This window comes from Ctenopharyngodon idella, chromosome 6 (assembly GCF_019924925.1).
Source record: "Ctenopharyngodon idella isolate HZGC_01 chromosome 6, HZGC01, whole genome shotgun sequence".
Classification (NCBI taxonomy): Eukaryota; Metazoa; Chordata; class Actinopteri; order Cypriniformes; family Xenocyprididae; genus Ctenopharyngodon; species Ctenopharyngodon idella.
The window spans coordinates 21,728,983-21,755,913 of record NC_067225.1 but is presented as its reverse complement, the minus strand read 5'-3'; the positions used below and the strand labels follow the sequence as shown (position 1 = coordinate 21,755,913).

Here is a 26,931-nt window from a genome sequence, read left to right as displayed (position 1 = left end):
AGTTTCTTCACACAACATGAGTATTTTTCCACCTTTCTGAAGTGAGGAATATTTTTAGACTCAGTAACTGAATGTTTACTCCATCTGATACTGAGGCTATAACCGTCCACTCTTGGAGAGTAGAAAAACAGAGTAAATACACAGTGCTGTGAATGTATGAATGGTACAAGCTCTCTTTACACATCTTTTACATCTTATATTATTAAGCCATTAATTGATCAGTTTGCTGAGAATACACTCTTATGTTCATATTTGCGTATTATTTTACTACACTGTCATGCTTTTTCTTATTGTGACCTTGTGAGATCATCTGTCAACATACACAGTTGGCCCCGAGTCTGCAGCCGAACAGTAGGCTACTACATTTGAAAGACATTTTATCTATGTGGCGCTCTTGTGTCAATAGTCTAACACTGCTTTGCCTGCGTTCACAAAGCTATGAAAACTTTGCCCTTAACTATGAAAGCACATACTCTTTCTCTTTTTGTGTGTGAATATTTGAGCTGAGTGATACAGCTAAAATTAATTTATGAAATATGAAATATATATATATATATATATTAGAGATAAATGATGCAGCTAAAATTATTTAATTTATGAAATTTGAAAAAATAAAAATATATATTTAATAATTATATATTTACTAAATATAGTATAATATATAACAAAAGAAAATTTACATTTTGTATATTACAATTTAATATATGAAAAGTGCATTAAAATATACACAATATTAAATATTGCTTAACTTAATATTGCCTCAAAAATGAAATATATTGTTATATAATGAATATTCTCTATATTGCCCAGTCTTAGCGTGTTAAAGTATATATGTCTGTTTTTGAGCATGAGTGCATATGTGTGTTAAAGAAAGAGAGAGAGTGATGGGGGAGGTGGATGCCGTTCTGTTACATCTGGAAGAGCTTTTTGTTGGGGGATTCAGCTCGTTTTGGATTATATCAGCTTGTCATTGCCAAAACCAAGCCTCTGAGGTTTCCCCCATCTTGACTTTTAAGCAAACATTTGGAGGAGAGACAGAAAAAAAAAATGAAAAGAGAGACAAAAAGTCCTTCACCACTATCCTTGCTATTGCTGGCAGGATCACAAAGCCTATTTTGTTGAAATGGAGGGGCCACTTGGAATAGGAGTGTCCTTGTACACTTTTTTTTTTTTTTTTACATGTCCGGACCTTCACACAGACACTCAAACAGAGAGATATTATGAGAGATTAAGAGAGTTCATATATCCTCTTTTGCTCTGACAGTGATTTTTGCAATCAAAATATAAAATAATGTTTCTAAAATATACTGTTTAATCAATCAGTGGGTGATGGTCTAAAGCCCTACACTCTTCTCTTTACACAGGGGTTCTTCAAGACCCATCCCTTCTCACATGACAAATTTAACTATAATTAAGTACATTTTAGCATGTTTAAAAATTGACTTAATTTATTCTTGTCCACCTTTTGACTTAAAATTGTATTTTTTAACTTTTTTTCCAACCAATCAGCTACTGTTGCCAAGTACTATACATTCAAAATAAAATGTAAAATACCATGATAAAATAATTTAGACATGTTTTACATGCTGTTTTTGAACACAAAGAAAACAATTTTATGAATATTTTATATTTTTATAATGATGATGTATATTGTAATGATAATCATTTATCTGTAAATATTTTATTACTAAAACATTGTATATATATATACCAAAATGTTTGCATTTCTGTCTATTTCTCTCACGGAGTGAATCAGTCTGTATTATGAAATATTATTCAAAAAAAGTCAGGTGCTAAAAATTGTTTACATTTTAGTGACTATCAAATGTTCATGTAGGCAAATACGGGGAAGCTACTGAAATGCATAGGAAATAGGAATTAAAAAAAAAAAAAAAATGCTGTATGAAAGTTACATGAACATTAAAGGGGTAGTTTGCCCAAAAATGAAAAGTCATCATTTACTCACCCTCAGGTTGTTCCAAACCTGTATGAATTTTTTTCTTCTGCTGAACACAAAAGAAGATATTATGAAGAATATGGGTAACCAAACAGTTGATGGGACCCATTGACTTCTATAGTATGGAAAAAAATACTATGGAAATCAATAGGGCCCATCAACTGTTCAAATTCTTATTCTTCAAAATATCTTCTTTTGCGTTCAGCAGAAGAAAGAAATTCATACATGTTTGGAACAACCTGAGGGTGAGTAAATGATGACAGAATTTTCATCTCTTTAAGTATTGTCTGCATGCTTATGAGTTTTTTTAGATTCATGTGTGTGACTTTACAGTGTTATTTGCATTAAAAAAAGTTGGTGGGCATATAAACACTAACTACTTTTTTACAGGTGTGTGTCGGTCCCCGTTAGGAATGTCCAGAGGCCAGATCTTAGATGAAGACATCTCAGCTTCCAGTCAGTGGTCAGACTCAACAGCAGCAAAGTATGGCAGGTATGAGCACACACACACACACACCGTGTTTTCCATGAGTTCTAGTGCAGGTTATCTTGGTGGGAGCAAACCACATCTGGGGAACTGTGTGTGGCCTCTTCTTAGCCTCACTAAAATGATGTAATTATGCTTCCTCCATATATTGCTTCTGCATTTTCACTGATTTTAAGTGTTCCCAACACATTCCCCGTCTCCCAAAATGAACAATTTTAGACTAATTTATGATGCAGCCCAGAGACCAAAGATCCAGAGAGATTGCTGTAGTTTAAACAGATGTTTAAGTGTATTTTTCTTTTTATCATAGGCTGGACTGTGAGGAAGGAGATGGTGCGTGGTGCCCTGAGATAGCAGGAGAACCTGAGAATATGAACGAGTTCCTGCAGATTGACCTCCGTTCTCTGCACTTCATCACTCTGGTGGGCACTCAGGGACGTCACGCAGGGGGCATTGGTAATGAGTTTGCCCAGACCTACAAGATCAAATATAGCCGCGATGGCAGCCGCTGGATCTCCTGGCGCAACAGGCAGGGCAAAGAGGTACACACTAATACACTGCTCTCTGTGCTATAATAAAGAACTCATTTACATGCGTCACCTTATTCAACTTATTACATATTACTGTTAATTAGATCTTTTCATTATAAGGAGACAACTACATGAAGAATATAGAAATTGAGCAATATTACCTGTTTTTGACTGATAACATTTAGGAATATTGTAATGTTTTTTTTTTTGTTTGTTTGTTTGTTTGTTTTATTCATTCACTTAATTAATTGTATTTTATTATTTTATTTTATTTTAATGCATATATTAATTAAATTAATTTAGATAAATGTATTAATTATTGTTTTCTTTCAGAAAAATAATAACACATGTGTATTATATTATATTATATTATATTATATTATATTATAATGTTACAAAATATATTATTATTATTTCAAATAAATGCTGTTGTTTTGAACTTTCTATTAATCAAAGAATCCTGAAAAATGTGTCATGGGTTTCCAAAAATCTTAACATTTATAAAAATAAGAAATATTTCTTGTGCACCAGATCAGCATATTACAATGATTTCTGAAGGATCATGTGACCCTGAAGACTGGGGTAATTAGCTATTACTAGTAATAAATATTAAATTATATTATATTATATTATATTATATTATATTATATTATTGATAATGCTATGAATATCTTATTAATAATAATTATCACAAAAGTTATTTATGTCATTTTATTAGTGGAAATTTGTTTTGCGAGCTGAATGATTGCGAATTAAATTTAGGTCCAAAGAACACAACATAAAAACTCACAAGTCACATTTGAATGTTATGTAGCTAGAATATGTGAGTAGTTATTGCGATGTAGAGGTAAAAAACTATGTGGGCACCATTCGACATGATTTTTTCTGCTACACCTTTTTGAGGTGCATAAAATCAAGCATACTGTACACCCATGCAGTCTCCATTGACAACCCTTTTCAGGATGGGACATAACTTTCCTGTTTCAGTGCCTCTGTACACAGAAAAGTCCATAAAGAAAAGGTTTTCTGGATCTGGTGTGGAGATCTGAACCAAATTAAACACTTCTGGGATTAATTGGAGCGTCAGCTGCTAGCCAGGCCCTGTCACCTAACATCTGTGCCTGACCTCACTGATAACAGTGTCTAAATCAGAGCAAATTCCAGCAAAGCTGTCCCAGAAGTGCAACTGTTAGAGAGGACCAACTCCCTAGTAATGCTCATGATTATTAAATTAAATGTTAAACAAGCAATTTGCTTTCATCCACATACTTTTGGCCATGTGTATGTCACTGGAAAATCTAAATGTAAGTTTTTCTGTTGTGAAGGTGATTGAGGGGAACAGGAATGCATATGACATTGTGCTGAAGGACTTGGAGCCGCCCATCATTGCACGTTTTGTCCGCTTCATGCCCGTCATCGATCACTCAATGAACGTTTGCATGCGTGTGGAACTGTATGGCTGTGAGTGGCTGGGTAAGTCTGACAACTGTCTAACGTTGTTTGGCCCCCAATGCTCTTCAAAATATCTTCTTTTGTGTTTCACTGGTTCATTTTTGGGTGAAATATCCCTTTAAAGGTGCAGTAAGAGATTTCTGAGAAACACTGTTGATATTTGAAATCAAGACAAACAAACACACCCCTCCCTGTGGAGTGGATGTCTCTTTTCCACAGCTGAAGTGAAGCAAAATAACGCTTCTCGAAAAATAAAGTGAAGATGACGAACAAACGACAAGGAAGCACAAAAAATGAACATACAGTACACAAGAGTATATACAAGCAAGAGTTTGTTGTTAATCACCAGCAGCACACCAGCTACAGACAAATGACACTCAAAACTGTCCTGTTACTATAGCTAACATTACAACAACAGGCAGCATATCTTGGTTCTGTTAAACATAGCAATCCAATTTTACCCACATATGGAGCAGAAACAACACAACGTCCGTTTTCAGGTCTTCCCGCTTCTAGGTCTCTCCAGCGCTGGAAAGCTTTTCTAATATTAATGCGGGTCCTGATCATAACCCTTTTTTTTCCAGTGATATTCCTCTGACCTTTTCTCTTTTATAATGTCTCTCAGCCATCTCTCTTTGTACAGTCTTTCTTCAAATCTCCCTCTTGCTCACTCTCTCTCCTCCCCCATCATGAGTGTATATGCCCCCTACTGCTGATTAGCTACTAAATGTGTTGTAGTGCTCTGTCCAATCCACTTTCAACAGCGTTTCTCAGAAATCGCTTACTGTACTTTTAAGGACGCAGTTCAATTAAAGGTCAATTAAATAGCTTCATGTGGTTTTCTGTCCTGTGTTGAGGTATTTCCTAATGAAACTGGAAGTTTGGGTGGTGCAACATGAGTCATCATTTTTTTGGACTATTTTACTGGAATAGAACAACTATAAATTTTACATTTTAAATCTGTTAAAAATTAATTTAGGCAATGTTTACGAATACACTAGCATACAGATTGTCTCAAATCTAACACATTTACATTTATGTATGTCACACATGTTCTTTAGATTACTAAAATGTTTTTTACACCAAGAAAAAAATTTCACTGAAAGGTTCTTCAGTGGCACAAAAATGGCACCATTGCGAAAACCCATTTTTGGAACTTTTATTTTTTTAGGAGTGTATATGATATTGATGAGGACACAGTCTTCACAACCCCCACGATCTCTCTCTCTCTCTCTCTCTGCTGTTATGGAAATGCATATGAGATTTTTATCTTTTTGTAATGACAACTCTAAAGTCCTTCAGTAAGATGAATCATCATTATAGTCATAGCACAGAACATCCTTGAACATTTCCAATTTGGGACACCTGACAAAAGAAAAATGAGTTGACATTGTTCTCCTGTGGCTGTTTCTAGATGGCTTGGTGTCATATAATTCTCCACTTGGCCAGCAGATGACTCTCAATGGACAGTATATTTATCTCAATGACTCTGTGTATGATGGCGCCATGAGTTACAGGTCAGTACACTATTCATAAGCTTGAGAATAAATGAGGAAGATACGGGATACACCAAAATAATCATTTAGAGAAGTTTGAATGTATAGTAAAATGAGTTTGCTTTGACGTTTTAACGTACAATATATGATGTACGACTAAATGCCAATATTTCTCCGCTGACGACTGATTCAGAGTCAGTATGGTTGGAACTGACCGGTTTACCTGATGCCTGGCACAGGGAAAATTTGATCCCAAATCAGTTACACAATACGGACAAGCTTAGCTGGCCTGTTATTGCTTGGTTACTATGGGGACAGCAAGGCGCCAGGACCGGAGAGAGTCACAGTGGTTTCACAATGTTCACAGGAGAAATTGACTCATTGCTCCCTGAACAATACCTTCCATGACACAGTGCAAAGTGTGTTTACCTTCTTGTGTTTGTATGACAGAGCTGGCAGAAAACCGCAAAGTAGAAATCCACATATTCATAGTCATTAAACTATCACAAGAGCGACAAGTGTCATTGCTGGGAAAAATTAAGATAAAGGCTTATATAATGCCGCCATCTAGTGGTGAAATGATATAAACGGAGCAATATGCCAACATCCATCACACAATTTTAGTCAGGACAATAAATGCAATATGCAAGAGACTTGATAATAATGAGTAATCAAAAATTTTTATTTTTTATTATTAATTTATTTTATTTATATTTTATTCATTATTAGCGATATATTTATTTTATTTTATTCATTATTTAGCGATAAAACATCTAAAGCACATTTATAAATTACATAAACTGTACGCTTGTAAATAACATATCTGTACATTCATTAAAACCATTATATATATATATATATATATATATATATATATATATATATATATATACACACACACACACACACACAAAACATACATTCTGTGTTTACTCTCCTCTGTAGTATGACAGAAGGACTTGGGCAGCTAACGGATGGCATGTGTGGTCTCGATGACTTCAAACACAGTCACGTGTACAACGTATGGCCTGGTTATGACTATGTCGGCTGGACCAACGAGAGCTTTCCCAATGGTTATGTTGAGATCATGTTTGAGTTTGACCGTACCCGCAACTTCACCACCATGAAGGTATAAAATCTGTCATGTCTCTTCTGTCATATAAACTTTCTGGGAAAGCAAGCATAAGAGGGTGTTGTTAAAGGTGCAATCTATATAATTGCTGAAACTTAAATATAATTAAGCTTATTGTAAGGATTAAAGGTTTAAATTACCCAACTCTTCCTAAATTACACCCATAATAATGCTTTTGTATTCATTCTCTCTCCCTTTAATCCTAATTGATTCAGGTGCACTGCAACAACATGTTCTCCCAAAGGGTAAAGACCTTTCAGAAGGTGGTGTGTTATTTCCGCTCAGAGTCGGACTGGGAGTCCACACCTATATCATTCAGCCCTGTAATGGACGATGTCAACCCCAGTGCCCGCTTCGTCACCGTCTCACTCTACAATCACATGGCCAGTGCTATTAAATGCCAGTACTACTTTTCTGACATCTGGATGATGTTCAGTGAAATCACCTTCCAGTCAGGTTAGTAAAAGACCATGCAAATTTGCATGTTCAAAATTGTTTCATAATGGCACAGTCATTGTATAAATGACTGTTTTAACACCCTGATTTCAGATACAGCCATGTACAACACAACTCTGGCTCCCCCCAAGCCCGGTCCTCCCACCAGCAATCAGCCAGGTCAGATTCCCCACTGCTCCTAATTCAGTCATATGTTGAGAACCAGCAGTTTCTGTGCCATTTGGATAAACTTCATTCATCTTTTCTGGAGTGTAATTTCATCAATAATAATATAAGTTTAATTTATATAGCACCTTTCCATAGCTCAAGAACACTTTACAGGTTTCCACTTTACAGGTTATCTTTCTCTTTACCTCTTTCTTAGAGGATGACCCCACCCACAAAGTAGATGACAGCAATACTCGGATCTTGATTGGCTGCTTGGTCGCCATCATCTTCATTTTAGTGGCCATTATTGTTATTATATTATGGAGACAAGTGTGGCAAAAGATGCTTGAGAAGGTGAGATAGAATTAAATAAATCTAATATTTAAACCATGTAGATTCTTTAAAATGTGATTAAAAAGACTTCTAAAATGACCTACACTACCTTTTAAAAGTTTGGAGTCAATAAGTTTTGTTTTTTTTTGTTTTTTTTTAAATCAGTGCTTTTATTCAGCAAGGACACATTAAAAGAACACATAAAATATTTATATTTCAAATAAATGCTGTTTTTAAGCTTTCTATTCATCAAAGAATCCTGAAAAAAAACCACAGTTTTCACAAAAACCATCATTGATAATAAAAACATTTTTCTTTGAGCACCAAATCAGCATATTAGAATGATTTCTGAAGGATCATGTGATACTGAATTGCTGCTGAAAATGTAAAAATATATTAAAATAGAAAAGAGATCTATAGAGAAATTGTAATACAATTTCACAATATTATTGCTTTACTGTATTTTTGACCAAATAAATGCAGCCTTGGTGAGCAAAAGAGACTTAAAAAAAACATTACTGGGTCCAAACTTTTGAGCAGTGGTGTAAGTGTCCAATTATGTCTAATTATGTGTACAATTCTGACTTTAAATGATGTCTTTTTCTCAGAATGTTCCCACATGAACTTACATACAAACTTCCATTCTCCACCAGACCTTAATGTAATAAACAAGGATGATGATTATGACCAACTGTTATTGTAGTCTTTCTGCATGGCCCCTGAAACAGCGTAATGCTATTTTGCAGTGTTTATGTGAATGAAAAAAGGCATGCGTAAGTGGATTGTGAATATGATTTCATAGATGCATAATACATCAAACTACTAGTAAATATTTTTTTTTAGCATTCTTCACTGAACATCCTTCATTCCAGGTGTCTCGGAGGATGCTGGACGATGAACTAACTGCTAGTCTGTCAATACAGAGTGAGACCTTCACCTATAACAACAACAACAGCCCCTCCTCAGTGCCCAGCGAGCAGGAGTCCAACTCCACCTATGAGCGCATCTTCCCTCTGGGACCCGACTACCAGGAGCCCTCCCGTCTGGTCCGCAAACTGCCGGAGTTTTCCCAAACATCCGAGGATACTGGTGAGTTCTAGAAGTGATGTTTGGAATATATAAGCGGGGCAATAGCATATATACATATATATTTTTTCTGCAGCTTCAACAAGTACAGCTTCCAAGTCTCCTCCAGTCAGTGTGCAAGAGGGTGTCCCACATTATGCTGAGGCAGACATAGTCAACCTGCAGGGTGTGACTGGGGGCAACACCTACGCCGTGCCCGCCCTCACCATGGACCTGCTGTCAGGGAAGGATGTCGCTGTGGAGGAATTTCCTCGGAAACTGCTTACCTTTAAAGAAAAGCTGGGAGAAGGGCAGTTTGGAGAGGTCTGTATATTTTCGAAAGAATGATAGAATTCATTGGATTTTTTTTTATTGTACAGCTTAATTTATGAAAACATTTCCTGTTCTATTCTTAATCATGTGTTTTTTATGGTACACTACTGTTCAATTTTTTTTTTATTTTTTTTTTATGTAATGTATTCCTGTGATGGCAAAGCTTAATTTTCAGCAGCCATTATTACAGTCTTCAGTGTCACATGATCCACATGAAATCATTGTAATATGCTGATTTGGTGATCAGGTTTTCAGGATTCTTTGATAAATAGAAAGTTCAAAAGAGTAGCATTTACTTGAAATATAAATATTCCGTAACATAAATGTCTTTGCTGTCACCGCTGATCATTTTAATGTGTGCTTGCTAAATAAAAGTATTAATTTCTTAAAAAAAAAAAAAAAAAAATCATACAAAATCACTACATGATATCTGAATATACTAAATGGCTGTTTTTGCTGTTGTGTTGCCAGGTGCATTTGTGTGAAGCAGAAGGCATGCAAGATTTCATGGATGAAGACTTCTCCTTCGATGTCATTGAAAACCAAACAGTGCTTGTGGCTGTTAAGATGCTTCGAGCGGATGCAAATAAAAACGCTAGGTTTGCATGCCCAAATGTCACAATCATGACTTCCATAAATTAAAGCAAAACACTGACACTGCATCCTAATGAACATCAAATGCATACAAATGCCATAACAGTGCTTACACAAACTTTAATATTTTGAGCAAAATGTAAAAGAAATAGTACACACAAAAATTACAATCCAAATGCTGTTATTAGTTTTATGACAGAATATATTTATTGTTTTTGTTCCACATAAGGATTTTGGGTTAACTGGTTCTTTAATTTTCATTCATCCATCCCTCCATCTGTAACATCTAAAATAAACATGCCTCTGCCAAATGGTCATAGCTCTTTTTTCCAATACTTTACAGGAATGATTTCTTGAAGGAGATAAAGATCATGTCACGATTGAAAGACCCCAACATCATCAGGCTGCTGGCAGTATGTATGAGCTCTGACCCTCTGTGTATGATCACTGAATACATGGAGAATGGAGACCTTAATCAGTTCCTGTCTCGCCATGAGCCCGAGGGCATGATCGCTCTCCTCAGCAACGCTCCAACAGTCAGGTTGATACCAATTTTTTTTTTTTCGAACATTTGCATTTAAGTATAGAAATGGAAATTGGAAGTGCAATTACAGTGGTTGACTGTGACTTTAAATTCCTATGAAAGATAGTGATAGAAAGGAAGTGTACGGAATTGCAGAAATATGATGAGTCAGCAAGCAACTTCATTGCTGAATAGAATTATTAGGTAGTGATCTTAACCAGGTTATGATTCACATTCTATGTTTTAACTGTTTCAGCTACAGTAACATACACCACATGGCCACGCAGATCGCTTCTGGCATGAAGTATCTATCTTCGCTCAACTTTGTGCATCGGGACTTGGCCACCCGCAACTGCCTAGTAGGAAAGAACTACACCATCAAGATTGCAGACTTCGGAATGAGTAGGAACCTGTATAGTGGAGACTACTACCGTATCCAGGGCAGAGCGGTGCTGCCCATCCGCTGGATGTCCTGGGAGAGCATTCTTCTGGTCAGACACATACACAACCTTGACAGAAACAAAAAGTTGTATTTTCTGTCTGCAAATAAATTTCTAGTGACTTATTTTTTATACATGCTGTTGGTAAAAACTGATTCTATGTCTATAAAAGTCTGACACAGGATGATTTTTGTCCTTTACAGGGGAAATTCACCACATCCAGTGATGTGTGGGCTTTTGGAGTGACCCTTTGGGAGATGCTTACCTTCTGCAAAGAGCAGCCCTACTCACAGCTTTCAGACGAGCAGGTCATTGAAAACACAGGGGAGTTCTTTCGGGATCAGAGGAGACAGGTACAAGGATGCTTAAAGGGATAGTTCACCCAAAAATGAAAATTCTGTCATCATTTACTGACTGCCAAATAGGCCTGCCACTGTTATTGATTAATTGTCCAATTGTGTGGGTTTTTTTTTTTTTTTTTTTTACATTTTGCCAATGAATATTTTAAAAAAAAAAAACTGTTGTAAGGTACATAAAGATAGTCAAAGGTCTTCCTTTATATGAAATGAAGGTTTGTGTGTTTAATCAGACTGCATTTTATTATAGTCAGCGTTGGTGGTCGCAGCAAACATGAGTTGAGGCAGGATCTAGATGCAGCAGTTAACTTAAACAATGAGTCAAAAATAACATACACACTGGAACACAGTGAGACATGGGCATTCAGGAGAAACACTATATATATGTGATGTGATCTGCGAAAACCCATCACATGGTGAATTTTTACCTATCACAGGTTTCAATATCATGTGAAAGCTGGATTCGAGCCCTTTCCAAATCTGTTTTTACTTCTTTCATAGCTTGTCTGTAACAAAAGTTATGGTTATCTGGTCGGCTGATCTGATCGGTTATGGTCGGCTGATCAGAATTTTGAGAAAAACAGGTTTAAATAACTGTCACCCCCTTTTTTCGCATAGACATGAAAATGCACTATCCAAACTTAAATGGTTGTAATTTGAGAATGCTTTGGAATATAGACCTAAGGTTGGTCTTGTTTTAAAAAAGACACTTGTCAGATTATTTTAGAAGTGAAATAAATTAGGAAAGTGAAATAAAAAAAAGTTATAGAAGTTTAAGTTTATGAAAATGTAAAAATATAATAGTTTATATTTTATAATAATATATTACAAAACATGTTTTACTCTTAAACTGCAAGAAAATCAAAGCCAAAAATGTCAAAATTCCAAATTTTAGGTTGATATATTTCAAAAATTAGCTTTCAGTAAGATTTTGTTTGGGCGCGGTACCAAACTTTTTCACTAGATGACATCCAAGCTCCATTACTGACCATGTAAGGGCGCCTCCATTTATTTGAGTGATCTAATCCATATTTCCATATTTTCATACATTTTACGAAGTAGACATCCTATTCAGAAGTAGTATGAGCAGTTTGGCAGTATTTGATTTTAATTCAACCTCTAATAAACACATAATTAGAACATGTATGTTCATAGCTCCGTTGTTCTCTTGTGCTCCGCCTTCTCACAATAACATTGTAGGCCTATTAGAAAAAGATAATCTTTGTGTGTCGTAGTTTACACAGGACTGGCGGGAAATTTGCATTAATACACCTTCGTTCTACATGTTATGTGGTTTATTTTGATAGGTGAACTGTCTTTGTAGGGTTAAGAGAGGAAAAGCTATTGCCGATTTTTTTGCACCTCCACTGGGTGTGTTCTTGAACAGTAACGTTAGAGAAAGACAGTCTTTTCAGCTTGTCACTATAAATCGCTATTTTTCTGCACTTAACAGGCAAATTTTGCCAAGATATTCTCAGAGATGATAGACAAGATGTTATAGAATAATAATTTAATGAAAACCCAATTTTGACAAAAAAAATGACATTCGACCTATTTTTTGACTTTACTGAAAACGTTCCATCGCAACATCTGACGGGTTTTCCCAGATCGCATCACATATATTTATACATACACTTACACACACACACAAGCTGACCTTAGTGGTGAGAGGGGGACAGACACCGTTAGAGAAAAAGGAAGAGTCCATGGTGGAGTCAAGAGAAGGCAGGACCAGGATGGAGACAATAGGGAGGAGCCTGGGTGTGACCCAGAGCATTAACAAGAAGACCCAAGGCTGAACCGATGAAGGGAGGAGCCAGGGTTCAGCCAGGAGCCTGCCCTACTTAGGTGGAGTTGGGAGAGGAGGGGACCCAGGGTGACACCGATAGACTGTAGGGCTGAGGCAGAACCGCAGGCCCCCGGGCTCGAGGTGGAGACGGGGGCTCGGCAGACCGGGGCGGAGCCAGTGGGAGTGAGGACAACGGTGTAGCCAGAGGAAAGGAAGAGCCGGTGCCAAAGAGGGCCAAAGGGGTGGAGGGACGAGATGTAATCGGAGGCTCGGAAGTCTGTGGCGCAACCAGGATGATGACTGACCAAGGCAAGCCACACCGTTTGTGTGTTTACCGGCTCACACACCTGGTCAGACTTTGGCTCTGTGTCTGCGGTGGTCTCTGGCTTTAAGTCTTCGGTGGGCTTTGGCACTGACTCTGGGTTCGTGGCGGGCTTGTGGAGGAGTGGGGAAGGACTAGGGAGGCATTTCGAGGCAGGTGGGATCACTGGAACGAGGACTGATGATGGCAGGATGGTGGATGTGTGCTAAGGGCTGCTTAAGTGTGAGTGGTTATGTCCTCCTCTTTCATTTCGTCAAATTTAATTAACAATAAATTAAAAAATAACAAACACACTGGAACACAGAAGCACACAGGAGAAACACAACCACACTATACAGGAACAAGAATGGACAAAGAATGCCTATATATACACACAAGTTGACTGAGGGATAAAACAAGAGACAGGTGGGGCTAATCAATAAAACAATGGGTAACTATGACAACAAATAAGAAACAGTACGAAGGCACACGGAATACAAGAAAAATACAAACATAAACCTAACAATTATATTGTATAAATATTAATTTTCACAACATTAAAGTAAATAAATCATGTGGACTTATTTTAATATAATTTTTATTATTATAGACAATTCCTGGTAAAAAGGAACCTATTAGGCTTACTCTGTAACATGAACAAAAATTGTTCATTTAAATTATTTGTATGACAATTATTCATCAGAACAAAATTCATGATCGTGAGAGGCCTTGTTCCAAAGTCCAAACCCATAAGACTTTGGTTAAGCTTCTAAACAAAAATTAAAATATTGAAATTGAAATATTGAAAATCCATAAATCCATACGAATCAAGCAGTTAATATAAGTCTTGTCAAGAGATATGACCTATGACTTATATATGATCTTATCTCTTTACAAGACTTGAATTAAACCCCTTCATTCACATGGATTCGTTTTACAATAGTTTTGGTTACCTAGACCTTTCAGTGATGGGACAGAAACCTCTCAGGTTTCATTAAACATATCTTAATTTGTATTTTGAAGAGTAACCAACGTCTTATGGGTTTGGAAGGACATGAGGTTGAGTAAATGATTACAGAATTTTCATTTTTGGGTGAACTAACCCTTTTAATTGCTATTATGGAGAGGTGTATGAGATCTGATTAAACGGATCCTATTTATCCATACCACGTCTAATAGTTCTGACTATTTTCTTATCCTCAGATATACCTGCCCCAGCCGCCAATGTGTCCTGACCCCGTCTACAAGCTCATGTTGAGCTGCTGGCACAGGAACACCAAAGAGCGTCCATCTTTCCAGGAGATTCATCACACACTACTGGAGTGCAAGCCGTAGTGTACACTTATGTGCCAACCTTGGCACTCCTAGAGACATTTCAGTTCGCCCACAGGACTCCAGTCATCTACACACCGCAACACGCACTTATACATTCCCATATATAGGAAGTGAGATCAGAATCTATTATTTTTCTGTAGCAATTTTCACTGTGAGTGTGCAAAGGCAAACTGATATATATATATATATATATTGTACGATTGAACTATACACCCCCTAAGTGCCTTCGGTTGGCATACAATACCTGGGCAGCACTAGGCCAAAGAAAATGTAGCAATAAATTTAGGCACCTTTAACACAGAAGAATTGGATTTTAGACACTGTGTATTTTCTCCAAATAACTTTATTCTAACTGAAATATCTATTTCTGAATAGAAAAAGACAATGCATTAAGACAAGGTATTGGCTACTAATGGGCCTTTTATTATTTCCAATTTATTGTTGTTTTCAGTGTTTTGAGGCCGAAGACAGCTTGAATGTAAATAAGAATCATTAATTGACATTCAGATTCACCTTTGGTTTTATCTTGATGTCGCTTGACGTTTGTGTACATGTTCATCTCATTTATTGAAAATGCTAAAGTATTTTGTTATTTTACATATTTTATTATTTTCTCTGTAGTAAACTGCAAAGACCACTTTCAACCAAGTGGAGTAACAGAAAGTTTATCTGGTTGTCACAGAATTTGAAATTCAAAATCAGAAAAATTCAATCAAAATTGTAAATGTAAAATATTATAGTTATCCTGCAACTACCTATATATGTGTTTATATTTAAGTGTACTGCTTTACATAAGTGTTTTGCTTGTTATGGTGATAATGGTGATTATTTAAGTCCATTTCATTATTTTTCTTTGCTCATCAACTTTTGTATCAACAAACAGAAATTTATAGCATAATGAGCTATACATAGCCATAATCCTTTTACAGAAATCTGTTACAATATTTGCATGAAGTTGGATGAAATACGATATAGTTAAATTACTTACATTTTTTCATTACATTTGTCCTATGTGTTCATCTATTCTCAAAGTAGGCCGAATGGGGCAGTAAGTACATTTATTATCACCAGTTTTGTTTATCTGTAGAAAAGATGAAAATTAGCTTATTTTCAAGCTGTTTGTCTTTCTTTTATGTTTGAGTATATTCTAGGTGGTGCTGAATTGCTAAACTGTTGGATAAATACTGGATTTGTATTGAACAGATGCACTATGATGGTTTACAGTAAGTTGTGATATGTTTTCGCATGTGAAAAGTGCTGCAAATGGGACACTCAGAAATCTGTTTTGTAATTAACTTGTATACTTGTAAATCATTTTTGTATGGTCATTGTATATGACAATAATATTGAAAATGTGTGCACCTTTTGGGGTCAGTTGAGATATCTGCCATTTTATAAGAAGTGTTTTGGTTGTGGAATTAAAAATCTCTTATCTATATGTATAGAATAATTTTAACATTCTTGACATGACTGATGAAGTTGCATTATAGATATGCTTTAATTCTGCACTGTTTAAATGTTTTACTAGCTGGTTTTCTCAACAAGTCTATAAAATTTTCTTCCTTCATACTATAAACACAAAACAGTATAGTCCTTTTTCAGACTTTAAGTTTGTTTACAAAAACCTAGAAATATTCAACATTCCACTTTATAAAACATGTCTTTGTGAGAAAAGGAAAAAAAAACTTCTTTTTTTTTTAATCCATATGAAAAATATCCTGCATTTTCTTTCTTTAATCCTTAAATGATTTGGTGCTCTATTTGTATTCCTAAGCTTTGTGCTGTATGCAGTCTTTTTTCACTAATAACCTATTGTACATGTAGGCCTAAGTGTTAGAAAATTGTACATAAGATATAATAAATTGATGAATCTCTAAACATGTTGTCTAGATATTTTATAATTATAAAAGCACACATTTCATATCTACAGTAATAAAATGTGTGTTTGTATGTGAATTTTACGTTTATGTACAGCTTATTCATTTTGACGGTGTGTGTATTGAAATATTTGCTTTTTAAAACGTTCATTTTGTGCTTTTTTTGTCAAATAAATTTAAGTTTCTAATAATAATGTTCTGCCATCTATCACATTCCGCCTGGTCTGACAGTAGCTGAGTCTTAATTGGTCAGAGAAGATGTCACGTCACAGAAAGGAAACAGGTGATTGGCCGATAGAAGTGTGACTTCCAATCACACCATGGCGGCTGTGCAAACTCCATGCGTACACAGACACTGGCAAAATACAACGTTAGAGACGGTTGCGAAGGGAAAGTATTATATCACAGGTAGCATATAATATATTGTATGAATGTAAAGATAGGATGAAGAAAGTAGTGTTGGTAACCGGTGCGAACAGGTAACGAAACTGTGTTTAATTGTTTTCTTTATAGTTTCACATCACTATTATAATAGGTAGACATCACTGTTTTAAACTTCATTCTGTTGTCATTGTAGTGATGGAAACTTTTGGTTATTTTTCAATTACGTTTCTGTTTTAAATAACCAAATGACATCTTAGAAAGAAATTCATTAGGATTAATTTGATTAATTGTGTTGTTCTGCATATAATAGCAAGTAGTTGAGAAACATGTTGCACAATGCTGTAAGTTAATGTTCACTGCATATAAACCTGTTTGCTTGCATGTGTTCAGTGGTATTGGCCTTGCCCTGTGTGAGCGTCTACTAAGCCAGGATGCCCAGGTGCAGCTCTGTCTGGCCTGCAGGAACATGCAGAAAGCTGAGGCTGCCCGGCAGGTTCTTCTAGTGTCTCACCCTCAAGCTCAAGTTTCTCTGCTGCACTTAGATGTGGGCAACATGCACTCAGTGGTCAGGGCTGCTGAGGAGTTCAAGAAAAAGTAAGACATAAAATACACTATAATTTTGATGGACTTGATGCTGTTATGCTTGTACTGTATGCTTTTAGTTTAAGCATAATAGTGACCACCAGGGGCTGTCAATCTCTAAAAGGCATCATAAAAGTATTCTGTATGACTCATCCGCTATATTCCAACTCTTTTAAAGCTATTTTATAGTGTTGTGTGAGGAACAGACTCAAATTTGAGTTGTTGACAAAAAATTCCTGCGCTCTTAAATCTCACTTGCCCATATTCAAATTTATGAATATACCACAGAGTCCACACCACAATTATAACGATAGTGGCACAGAGAAACGATATCTTTGGAATCACTTTCAATTATTTTTTTCAGCTGATGAACAAAAGCTGTTCAGAATCCATCCTGCTTTAAAGAGATCAAGCATTTACTGCGGCGGACGACAAAACTGCAGAGCACGCTTTTGATGTTGTCCGCTGTTGTGGATGCTCTATAGTTATCGTTCTTGGTGTGAACGGGCCTTAAAAAGTTAGTTCACCCAAAAATGAAAATTCTGTCATTTACTCTCATGTCGTTCCAAACCCTTAAGATCTTCGTTCAGCTTCGAAACACAAATTAAGATATTTTTGATGAAGTCTGTGAGCTTTCTGGCTTCTGATAGACTGCAACGTTACCACTTTCAAGGCCCAGAAAGGTAGTAAAGATATTGTTAAAATAGTCCATGTGACTACAGTGGTTCAATCTTAATGTTATGAAGTGTCAAGAATATTTTTTGTGCGCAAAAAAAAAAAAAAAAAACGACTTTATTCAACAATTTCTTCTCTTCCATGTCAGCCTCCTGTTGATGTAGATGTAGTAAACACAGTGCAGCGCTTCCGGGTTCTACGTCAGAACGCTATGTCAGTACTCTAGTATCCATGCCTGAAACAAAATAAAATAAAATGCGCTTATATGTAATGAACAGTTTGAGTACTTTTTAAACCCCTTTGAGCCATTGCAAGAATTTATACAAAATTAATCAGATTAGTCCATCAATACTTTGGTACTTGGTGGTATGATATGACTAGTAAAGCACATTTGAAGCCCCCAGTTTGATAAATGTATATTAAAATGTTATTTAACATATTTTATTTATTTATTTTTTAACAGGTACAACAGATTGGACTATCTGTATCTCAATGCTGGAATCATGCCTAATCCCAGGGTAGATCACAAAGCCTTTTATAAAGGCCTGTTTTCTAGGTACAGTATTTCTTTCTATATACACTACAGTTCAGTGAGATTTTTTTTAAAGAAATGAATACTTTAATTCAGCAAGGATGCATTAAATTGATTAAAAGACACAATAAATGCTGTTCTTTTGAACTTTCTATTCTAAAATCCTGAAATATATATATATAGTCATGGTTTCCACAAAAATAATAAGCAGCACAACTGTTTTTAACATTAATAATAAGAAATGTTACTTCAGCATATTAGAATGATTTCTGAAGGATCATGTGACACTGAAGACTGAAGTAATGCCTGCAGCTTTGCCATCACAGGAAAAATTACATTTTAAAATATATTGAAAATTATTATTATTTTTTTAAATATATAAAAAATTACATTAAAATATATTAAAATAGGCAACAATTATTATAAATTGTAATAATGTTTCACAATATAGCTGTTTTACTATATTTTGATCAAATAAATGCAGCCTTTCAAAAACTTTTTTAAAAATGTTCTAACAAAAATAAAGCGAGTTTGTACTCCAACATTACCAGACCCTCAACGGTAAATCTGATATTGCTGTCATATTATTTACCTGAAAAGAATACAATAAAATACACAAACTATGCAAATTTCTTTTATGCATGTAAATTCTAGATTAAAAAATTTGTTTTGCTTATAATGTAATCAGTCAGTGATTCAGTATTATACACTTTAAAACATTGATTGTTGCATACTTAGTACTGTATTGTATACTAATTTTAAAGTTACACTGCAGGTTATAGTATATACTGATGTTGTAGACAGTGTGCTGTGTAATAATAGTATATTATGTTGACTATAGCAGAAGTCTTTGATTATAATTCATTTTATCTACCCATCAGAAATGTGGTTCACATGTTTGCCACAGCGGAGGGTATTCTGACCCAGGAAGATAAGGTCACACCCATTGGTTTGCAGGAGGTGTTTGCCACTAATCTTTTTGGTCATTTCCTTCTGGTAAGTTGATGGATAAGAACTACCGAGTGTGTTTCAATGACCACACATAAAAATAAACAGAACATAATAACAAACATAAACAAAACTAGATTTTTTTTAACCACTATTTCTATGGGAGCATAATTTGGCTGTGGTAGAACAGTGTTTCTATCTTTTCTGTGCAACACTATCAAAAAAATCATCTGCCTCAAAAAGATCACCCAGAAAAATATTTCATCCACAATGCCACAGCATTCATTTCACTCTTGTCAACAACCTGTTCCCTGGCAGCTGCCCGATCAATAATTCATCCAAACGTCTCTAGTGCTGAAAGTATTTTGAGTCCTCAAATTGCAGCCCTGTGCTTCCTTGTGAAGTGTTGCTGATGTTAATTGAAGAGCTCATTCATTTACTAAAGCATCTGGTCATCAGCGCTGGAATTCAAGGCAGCAGCGTTAAGTCCACATGCTTACAGTGGAGTTATAAGTGGCTCAGACATTAAAGTTGCAGTAGATATGACACTCCATGTCCTCGAAGGCTAGACAAGACGTATCGATTTTCTGCTGGGACGGCACTGAGTGAGGGGGATCAAGTGAGGCTTGTTTTTCTAGTCAAGTTGCCCTCTGCTTCTCTCTCTCACACATACACACACTCTCAAATTCTTCTTTTTCATTATTTAAAATAGTAAAATAAAAATACATATAAACTGTATATTAAATATTTTCCCTGTAACTTGCACTTTATCCAGTTCTGGTAAGAAAATGTTGATTTTTCTATCTATTACAAGCAAAACTCACAGTAGCACGTCATTGGAAAAATACAGAAAGCCCTAATTTTAAACAATAGTTACAGGAATTGTCTTATTATTTGGCTTTGGAAAAACTCACATAAATTGTTAAGGGAAAACCTGAAAAGTTTTTCAAAGTATGGAAACCATTTAATGGGATTTTTGAAGGAAACCGATCCTAATAGTCTTTTTTCTGTGTAACCTGGCTTAATATGCATTACGTGTTATAATATAAATGTATTGTAAAAAAAAAAAAAAAATTAATTTAAATTCTTTCTTTTTTGTGCGTGTGTGTGATTTGTTTTGTTTCTGGTGGTAATGTTTCAAAATCAATAAAGATCAAGATTAAAAAAAATACATAAACAAAAAAAAAAACTAAAATATACATTCAAAAGTTTGAGTCTAAGATTTTTTAAAATACTTTTATTTAGCAAATTCATCAAAAGTGACAGTAAATTTATAATGTTTGAAAAGATTTCTATTTCAAATAAATGCTGATCTATTGAACTTTCCATTCATGAAAGAATCCTGAAAAAAAATGTGTCAGTTTCCACAAAAAATATTAAGCAGCAACTGTTTTCAACATTGATAATGAGAAATGTTTCTTGAGCAGCAAATCAGCATATTAGAATGATTTAGTCATTCTAAGTAGTTTGTCAACACAGAAATAAATTATGTAAATTAGAAAACTGTTGTTTTAAATTGTAATAATATTTTACATTACTGTTTTACTGTATTTTTTTTATCAAATAAATGCAGCCTTGGTGAGCATAGGAGACTTCTGTCTAAAACGTTAAAAAAATATTACCAACACCTAACTTTTGAACATAGTTTATTTTTAAATTTTCATTTATTATTTTTTTTATTTTATTTTTTATAACCAGTTTCATTTGTCCGCCATTTTGTTGTCAGGGTGTTGTTCCTCACTGTGTTGTTTAAGGCAAAGTGTGGCGTTTGTTTGTTTGAGTGGTCTGACTTGTCAACTTTTGACTCACCTAATGGTGAGAGTTTGAGGCAGCATTACCAGTATGGCCATACAATGGAAGACCGAAACACTCAGTGTTTTTGTAATTTTGTTTAGCATGCAGAAATGGTGCAGAAATTAAGTAGTACATTCCCTGATCCAACTGTATTTTCTGCTCCTGTGACAGGTGAGGGAACTGGAGCCTTTATTGTGCCAGGCGGACCACAATTCTCTAGTGATCTGGACATCCTCCAGTAATGCCCAGCGAACGGCCTTTAGTCTAGATGACATTCAGCATCAGAAAGGCCATGAGCCCTACAGCTCCTCGAAATATGCGTCTGATCTACTTAGCTTTGCCTTAAACCGCCACTACAATAGCCGGGTATGTTCCCATTTCCTTGCAGAACTTGATAGCCACACTCCAAAACTTCCAAACATTTGCATGATATGTTATATACAGTACCATACTCATAATATACGATTATCATTTATTATTATATTTATTTGTGAATTATTAATTAATACTCCTGATCCATTCTAAGGGTTTGTACTCATCAGTGATCTGTCCTGGTCTGGTCATGACTAACCTCACCTATGGCATTCTACCATCATTCTTCTGGACCCTCATCATGCCAATAATGTGGCTTGTAGGTCCCCAATTTACTTTATTTTCTTGTATATCAACACGATAATAGGAAAGTCACACACAAATTTAACATTGTAATAATTTCCTGTCCTGTCTCATCAGATACGAATATTCACCAACACCTTTACCCTCTCACCTTACAATGGAGCGGAGGCTTTGGTATGTACTAGCACCACCCCAAATGATTCAAGCATCATCAAGTTTAAACCTGAATAATTATTAAAACACACTCACTGGCCACTTTATTTGGTACACCTGTTCAACTGCTTGCTAATGCAAATATCTAATCAGCCAGTCACATGGCAGCAATATGCGTTTAGGCATGTAGACAAGGTCAAGACGATAAGATGCCGTTCAAACTGAGCATCAGAATGGGGAAGAAAGGTGATTTAAGTGACTTTAAACGTATGCCACGTTTAAAGTCACTTAAATCACCTTTCTTCCCCATTCTGATTCTCAGTATTTCAGAATCCGCTGATCTACAAGGATTTTCACGCACAACCATCTCTAGGGTTTACACAAAATATCCAGTGAGCGGCAGTTCTGTGGGCGAAAATACCTTGTTGATACCGATTCGAGCTGATAGAAAGGCAACAGTAACTCAAATAACCACTCGTTACAACCGAGGTATGCAGAAGAGCATCTGTGAATGCACAACACGTCAAACCTTGAAGCAGATGGGCTACAACAGCAGAAGACCACACCGGTGCCACTCCTGTCAGCTAAGAACAGGAAACTGAGGCTATTTCCAGCACCTTGTTGAATCTATGCCATGATGAATTAAGGCAATTCTGATGGCAAAAGGGGGTTGAACTCCGTACTAGCAAGGTGTACCTAATAAAGTGGCCGGTGAGTGTATATTGCATCACCTTTATAGATCTACTGAATTCTTTGAGTGGGAAACAATAAATGTTTCATAGTACATGAAATGGAAAAAAATAAGTGAAACCACTCTAAACATTCAAATAGTTTTTGAAGCTTAGTGTTGCAAGTCAGTTGGAGAAATGACTTGGAGGACCTCATAGACTTCTCCTAGTCTCAGTTTTCATCTATTGTTTTTTATTACACAGTTTTGGCTGTTCATGCAGAAACCTGAGTCACTGGACCCGATGGCCAAATACCACAGTTTGACCTCTGGGCTTGGAAACAATTACACCCAGCCACGCAAGGTCAGACCTGACAATCGGGTTCCCTCACTCATCTATTTTTATGCCTGTTTTAGTCACAGAATTTTAATTTTATATAGAAAATTATAGTCTATAGGGTTTATATTCTTTGTGATTTGGTTGGTTCTGCCAAGAAATGGTTGGACTTTTATGTATCTCAGCTGTTGATCCTTATTATTTCATTCATTACTCATAACGTCCTACATGATTTGAATGTAATGTCAAATGTTTTTTTTGTTTTTTAGATGGATATTGATGAAAATATTTCAGAGGCCCTCTATGTGAAGTTATTGGAACTTGAGGATACAGTGCGAAAGAAACTGAGAGACGAGGATCTAGATATCAAGGCAAAAATCTAAATGTAATATATGGAGACAAAACCCTCATGCATTCTATCCCCACAAGAACAACAAAAAAAAACCCCTCTAAGGAATGGATAAACACTTCCTGAATATTTGTTTTTCATGAAGATCAAAACACTTTATATGAAATGATTGTGGTAGTCTAGCATTGTTATAAACTATCATATTCTTATTATTTTTAACTTGTATTTACAAACAAGTGCTTACGTTAAGGTGTTTGGCACATGCTTTTATCCAAAGTGACATTCAAGGTACACGTTTTATCAGTTATTGCTTTCCCTGGGAATCAAACCCATTACCTTGGGTTTGCTAGCACCATGCTCTACTGTTTGAGCTACTTGTTATTAATTATGAATGACTTATTATTACTAATAGTTATTGTGCTGTTTACATTAGTTTTGTTGCAGTGTATTCCAAGGTGAATGGTTTTTACCATTGTAACTACTGTGAACAGTCAGCAGTCTCTGACTCTTGAAATGGGACCACAAATCTGACATTTTTTTGTCTATTCCATTTTTATTTTGTCACCCAAAGGGCCTTCTTCCAAAATGCTTGATTAATAATAATAATAAAAATAATATATATATATATATATATATATATATATGTATATGTGTGTGTGTGTGTAACTATGTGTGTGCATTTTTATGATTAATAATTTGCCTGGCAAAGTATTAACTGTTTAATGTGTCTTGAGATTTCAGTACAACTTTACTTTGACAGACTTTTAGAAATCTGATCCTCTTTCTACAAATAATGGGTTCTTGCCATTCATGATACACTGCTGTGTAACTGAGACAACATATTCTTTTCTTTTTTTTCGGTGTTCACATTCAAAGTACAAAGCAAATACGAAAAAGTAATAGTTGAAATGCAGTTGTAACAATTTATTCAACTACACAACATTAAATAAACATACATATCAGAAACTAATGATTGTAATTCTCCAGATGAGAGTTAGCAATGTGTGGGGGTTGCAGATATTGATGGGTTGCCATGGTGACGAAGATCAGAGAAGCACTTCCCTGTGTAAATAAAGAAACGAACATGCTATAACGAACTTAACTTTCTGTGTTTTGCAAATCATTTTAGGTTTAGAGATTTTTTTTTATTTTTTTATCACAAACAGTTAATACGACACTGGCTCGTCAATCTTACCTTTCTCTCTTGAGTGTTCTCTGGTTTCAGTACGCGTGCAGATGTTCCGGTAAATTACTATGAATAAAACTTATGAGACTGGAGCAAATTTTGTGCTGTTTTCTTTAAACTTCAAAATATTAATCCACAATATAGCACGAAGCGATGTAACTCGAGTGATCCAGACATTGGGAGCTGGTCAAATGCCGTGTGTTGGATGAGTTGTTTCCACATCCTCAGGATCTGCAAATATTTGTTGCAGAGGGACTTGTGAAAAACTGCTCGTGTCGCACTCTGTTTCTTCAGCGAAGCCACTGAGTTTGGGGTTGCAGAATGCCCAGACCATGCCACAAAAGTACACAAAAAACGCTGACATCACCAAAAACATGAGCGCATAAGACTCAATAATCGCCTCCGTCACTACATTCGGCATCCTTGTTGTGCGCGGAAGAATGGTTGCTACAAATACATAAACGGTTATGCTAACAAAGTTAGAGGTGATTTAGCTGAATGTCCACGAATCACAGTCGCCTTCAGCCCAGTGTACCTGCGCTCTTGGGCATCACAACTGCTTGTGCCTTATTATGACAGTTCATTGTTTCGCACTTTGCAATAAAGATTGCTTTGTCAATATTCTATAAAAAATTAAATATGTTTAATTTGGACCAGAAGAAAATCATATTTCCATTTAACTCCTTAATTTGAACGGTATAATGTGGATTCGTTTGGTCGTCCTGTAGGTGACCAGATTTCTAAAATGGAAACCGGGGACATTTCCTATTTGAGTGGTCAAAATACCGAAATCTCATTTGTTATTATCTATTAATTAAAAAACGGGGACAATACATGTTTGAATGTTTTTGTTTTTTAATTGTTGTGGGTTCCTTATATTATTACATTAATAATTATTAATAATTATAAATATTATCGGTTTTGTTTTAATACAATTGACCAAAAAACTACTACACTAGTAACCATTGTAAAAGCAGTTTGCCTATTATGTTATAACAAAAGTATGACTTAAAAGCACATTACAAAAATAAAACAACATAGGCTAAATATTTTTAACATATATTATTGAATTTAATATTTTCATTTTCACAAGCTGTTAAAATGAACTTTTTTACTATTATTTTGCATTGAACGCAATGGCTAGCGACTGTTCTAGGGTATTTGCATAATGCGATCTGATTGGCTGACGTCTGCATTGGCGCTTCAGTTAAGTTTTTTTCGTAAGTTGAACAGAAGGTGTAGTGTAGTGTAAGCGTCTTGAACTGCGAGAGGCATTTTACACATTCCTTGTAAGTTGAATAAGGAAGGCGGTCTGGCGGAAGCTAGATATTTTACTTTATAACTTGTTAAATATGGATGGATGCACTTTCTCGAGCTTTATAGGCGTCAGGATATTAAATTATATTATATTAATATAACTCCGATTGTGTGGCTTGAGGGTGAGTAAAGCTTGGGGTAATTTTCATTTTAAAGTGAGCTAAACTTTTAATAGCTAAAGTAAGTAAATGCACACAATTAAAAGATCAAACTCCATTGAAAATAAGGCACTATAAAGCATTCTGCTCATAAGTGATTTTTTTTTTTCACACATCAGGGGTTGAGGCTTTTAATTATAATTTTCACATTTTCTAATGAACTTTCATAGTTTGAATGCATAGTTCACCAGGTCATCATTTATTCATCCTCATGTTGTCCAAAACTGCTGTGTAACAAACAGCTTGTTAGGTTTGGAAGGACATAAGTGACAGAATTTTCATTTTTGGGAGAACTATTCCTTTAAGATTAAAAGTCTGGATCTGGCCACAAGGGTAAGACAATAAAATGTATAGCCTAGGCCTAGTAATTTGAAAATAGTAAATAAATGATGAAAACACAGAAGATGTGCCATTATTCTAGGTCTATAACTATAAATAAACTGCCAAGAGAATTCAAGCTTTCCAGATAACAATCAACTTGTGACATGACACATTTTTGTCACAAAGTCTGCTGAATGGTTGCTTTGATGGGGTTACTCCAATAGTCCAAAACTATTTTGAGCTGTTTAGAAGACTTGTTCTCCAGTCACAGGGTCATGACCTGCCTCACTGTCCCTCAGGGGGCCGCAAA

At 35.5% G+C, this 26,931-nt stretch overlaps 2 protein-coding genes and 1 long non-coding RNA gene across 6 annotated transcripts in view; 2 read left to right on the top strand and 1 right to left on the bottom strand.

Annotated features, from left to right (window-relative positions):
- Positions 1–16,604, top strand: part of ddr2a (discoidin domain receptor tyrosine kinase 2a) — a 40,447-nt gene extending 23,843 nt beyond the window's left edge. Inside the window, exons 3-17 of one of the 4 annotated variants that reach the window (XM_051896552.1) lie at positions 2,348–2,450; positions 2,755–2,986; positions 4,300–4,447; positions 5,841–5,943; positions 6,868–7,051; positions 7,270–7,510; positions 7,604–7,669; positions 7,899–8,011; positions 8,914–9,079; positions 9,153–9,379; positions 9,860–9,987; positions 10,326–10,523; positions 10,762–10,996; positions 11,149–11,298; positions 14,595–16,604. In XM_051896552.1, coding sequence (XP_051752512.1) covers positions 2,348–2,450; positions 2,755–2,986; positions 4,300–4,447; positions 5,841–5,943; positions 6,868–7,051; positions 7,270–7,510; positions 7,604–7,669; positions 7,899–8,011; positions 8,914–9,079; positions 9,153–9,379; positions 9,860–9,987; positions 10,326–10,523; positions 10,762–10,996; positions 11,149–11,298; positions 14,595–14,726 — 2,426 coding nt within the window. In that variant the 3' untranslated portion in view covers positions 14,727–16,604. Of the gene's footprint in view, positions 1–2,347; positions 2,451–2,754; positions 2,987–4,299; positions 4,448–5,840; positions 5,944–6,867; positions 7,052–7,269; positions 7,511–7,603; positions 7,670–7,874; positions 8,012–8,862; positions 9,080–9,152; positions 9,380–9,859; positions 9,988–10,325; positions 10,524–10,761; positions 10,997–11,148; positions 11,299–14,594 lie in introns of all 4 variants that reach the window. The other 3 variants (XM_051896550.1, XM_051896551.1, XM_051896549.1) reach the window with 3 other exon arrangements.
- Positions 16,605–16,909: 305 nt separating this feature from the next.
- Positions 16,910–24,270, top strand: hsd17b7 (hydroxysteroid (17-beta) dehydrogenase 7). Its single transcript, XM_051897929.1, has 9 exons — positions 16,910–17,082; positions 17,378–17,581; positions 18,708–18,800; positions 19,658–19,772; positions 21,690–21,884; positions 22,045–22,149; positions 22,251–22,307; positions 23,219–23,317; positions 23,560–24,270. The coding sequence occupies exons 1-9, from the start codon at positions 17,048–17,050 to the stop codon at positions 23,671–23,673; spliced, it is 1,017 nt and encodes a 338-aa protein (XP_051753889.1). The 5' UTR covers positions 16,910–17,047; the 3' UTR covers positions 23,674–24,270.
- Positions 24,271–24,548: 278 nt separating this feature from the next.
- Positions 24,549–25,514, bottom strand: LOC127514763 (uncharacterized). The gene is made up of 2 exons (XR_007930699.1): positions 24,835–25,514; positions 24,549–24,701 (listed from the first exon to the last, which is right to left on the bottom strand). It is a non-coding gene; the product is annotated as an uncharacterized LOC127514763 (long non-coding RNA).
- Between the last annotated feature and the right edge of the window lie 1,417 nt (positions 25,515–26,931).

Coding starts and splice junctions, on each gene's coding strand:
- hsd17b7 (XM_051897929.1), top strand. CDS start 17,048: ATGAAGAAAGTAGTGTTGGTAACCGGTGCGAACAG. Junction 19,773..21,689: donor TTTTTGGTCATTTCCTTCTG/GTAAGTTGATGG, acceptor CTCCTGTGACAG/GTGAGGGAACTGGAGCCTTT. Junction 23,318..23,559: donor ATTACACCCAGCCACGCAAG/GTCAGACCTGAC, acceptor TTTGTTTTTTAG/ATGGATATTGATGAAAATAT.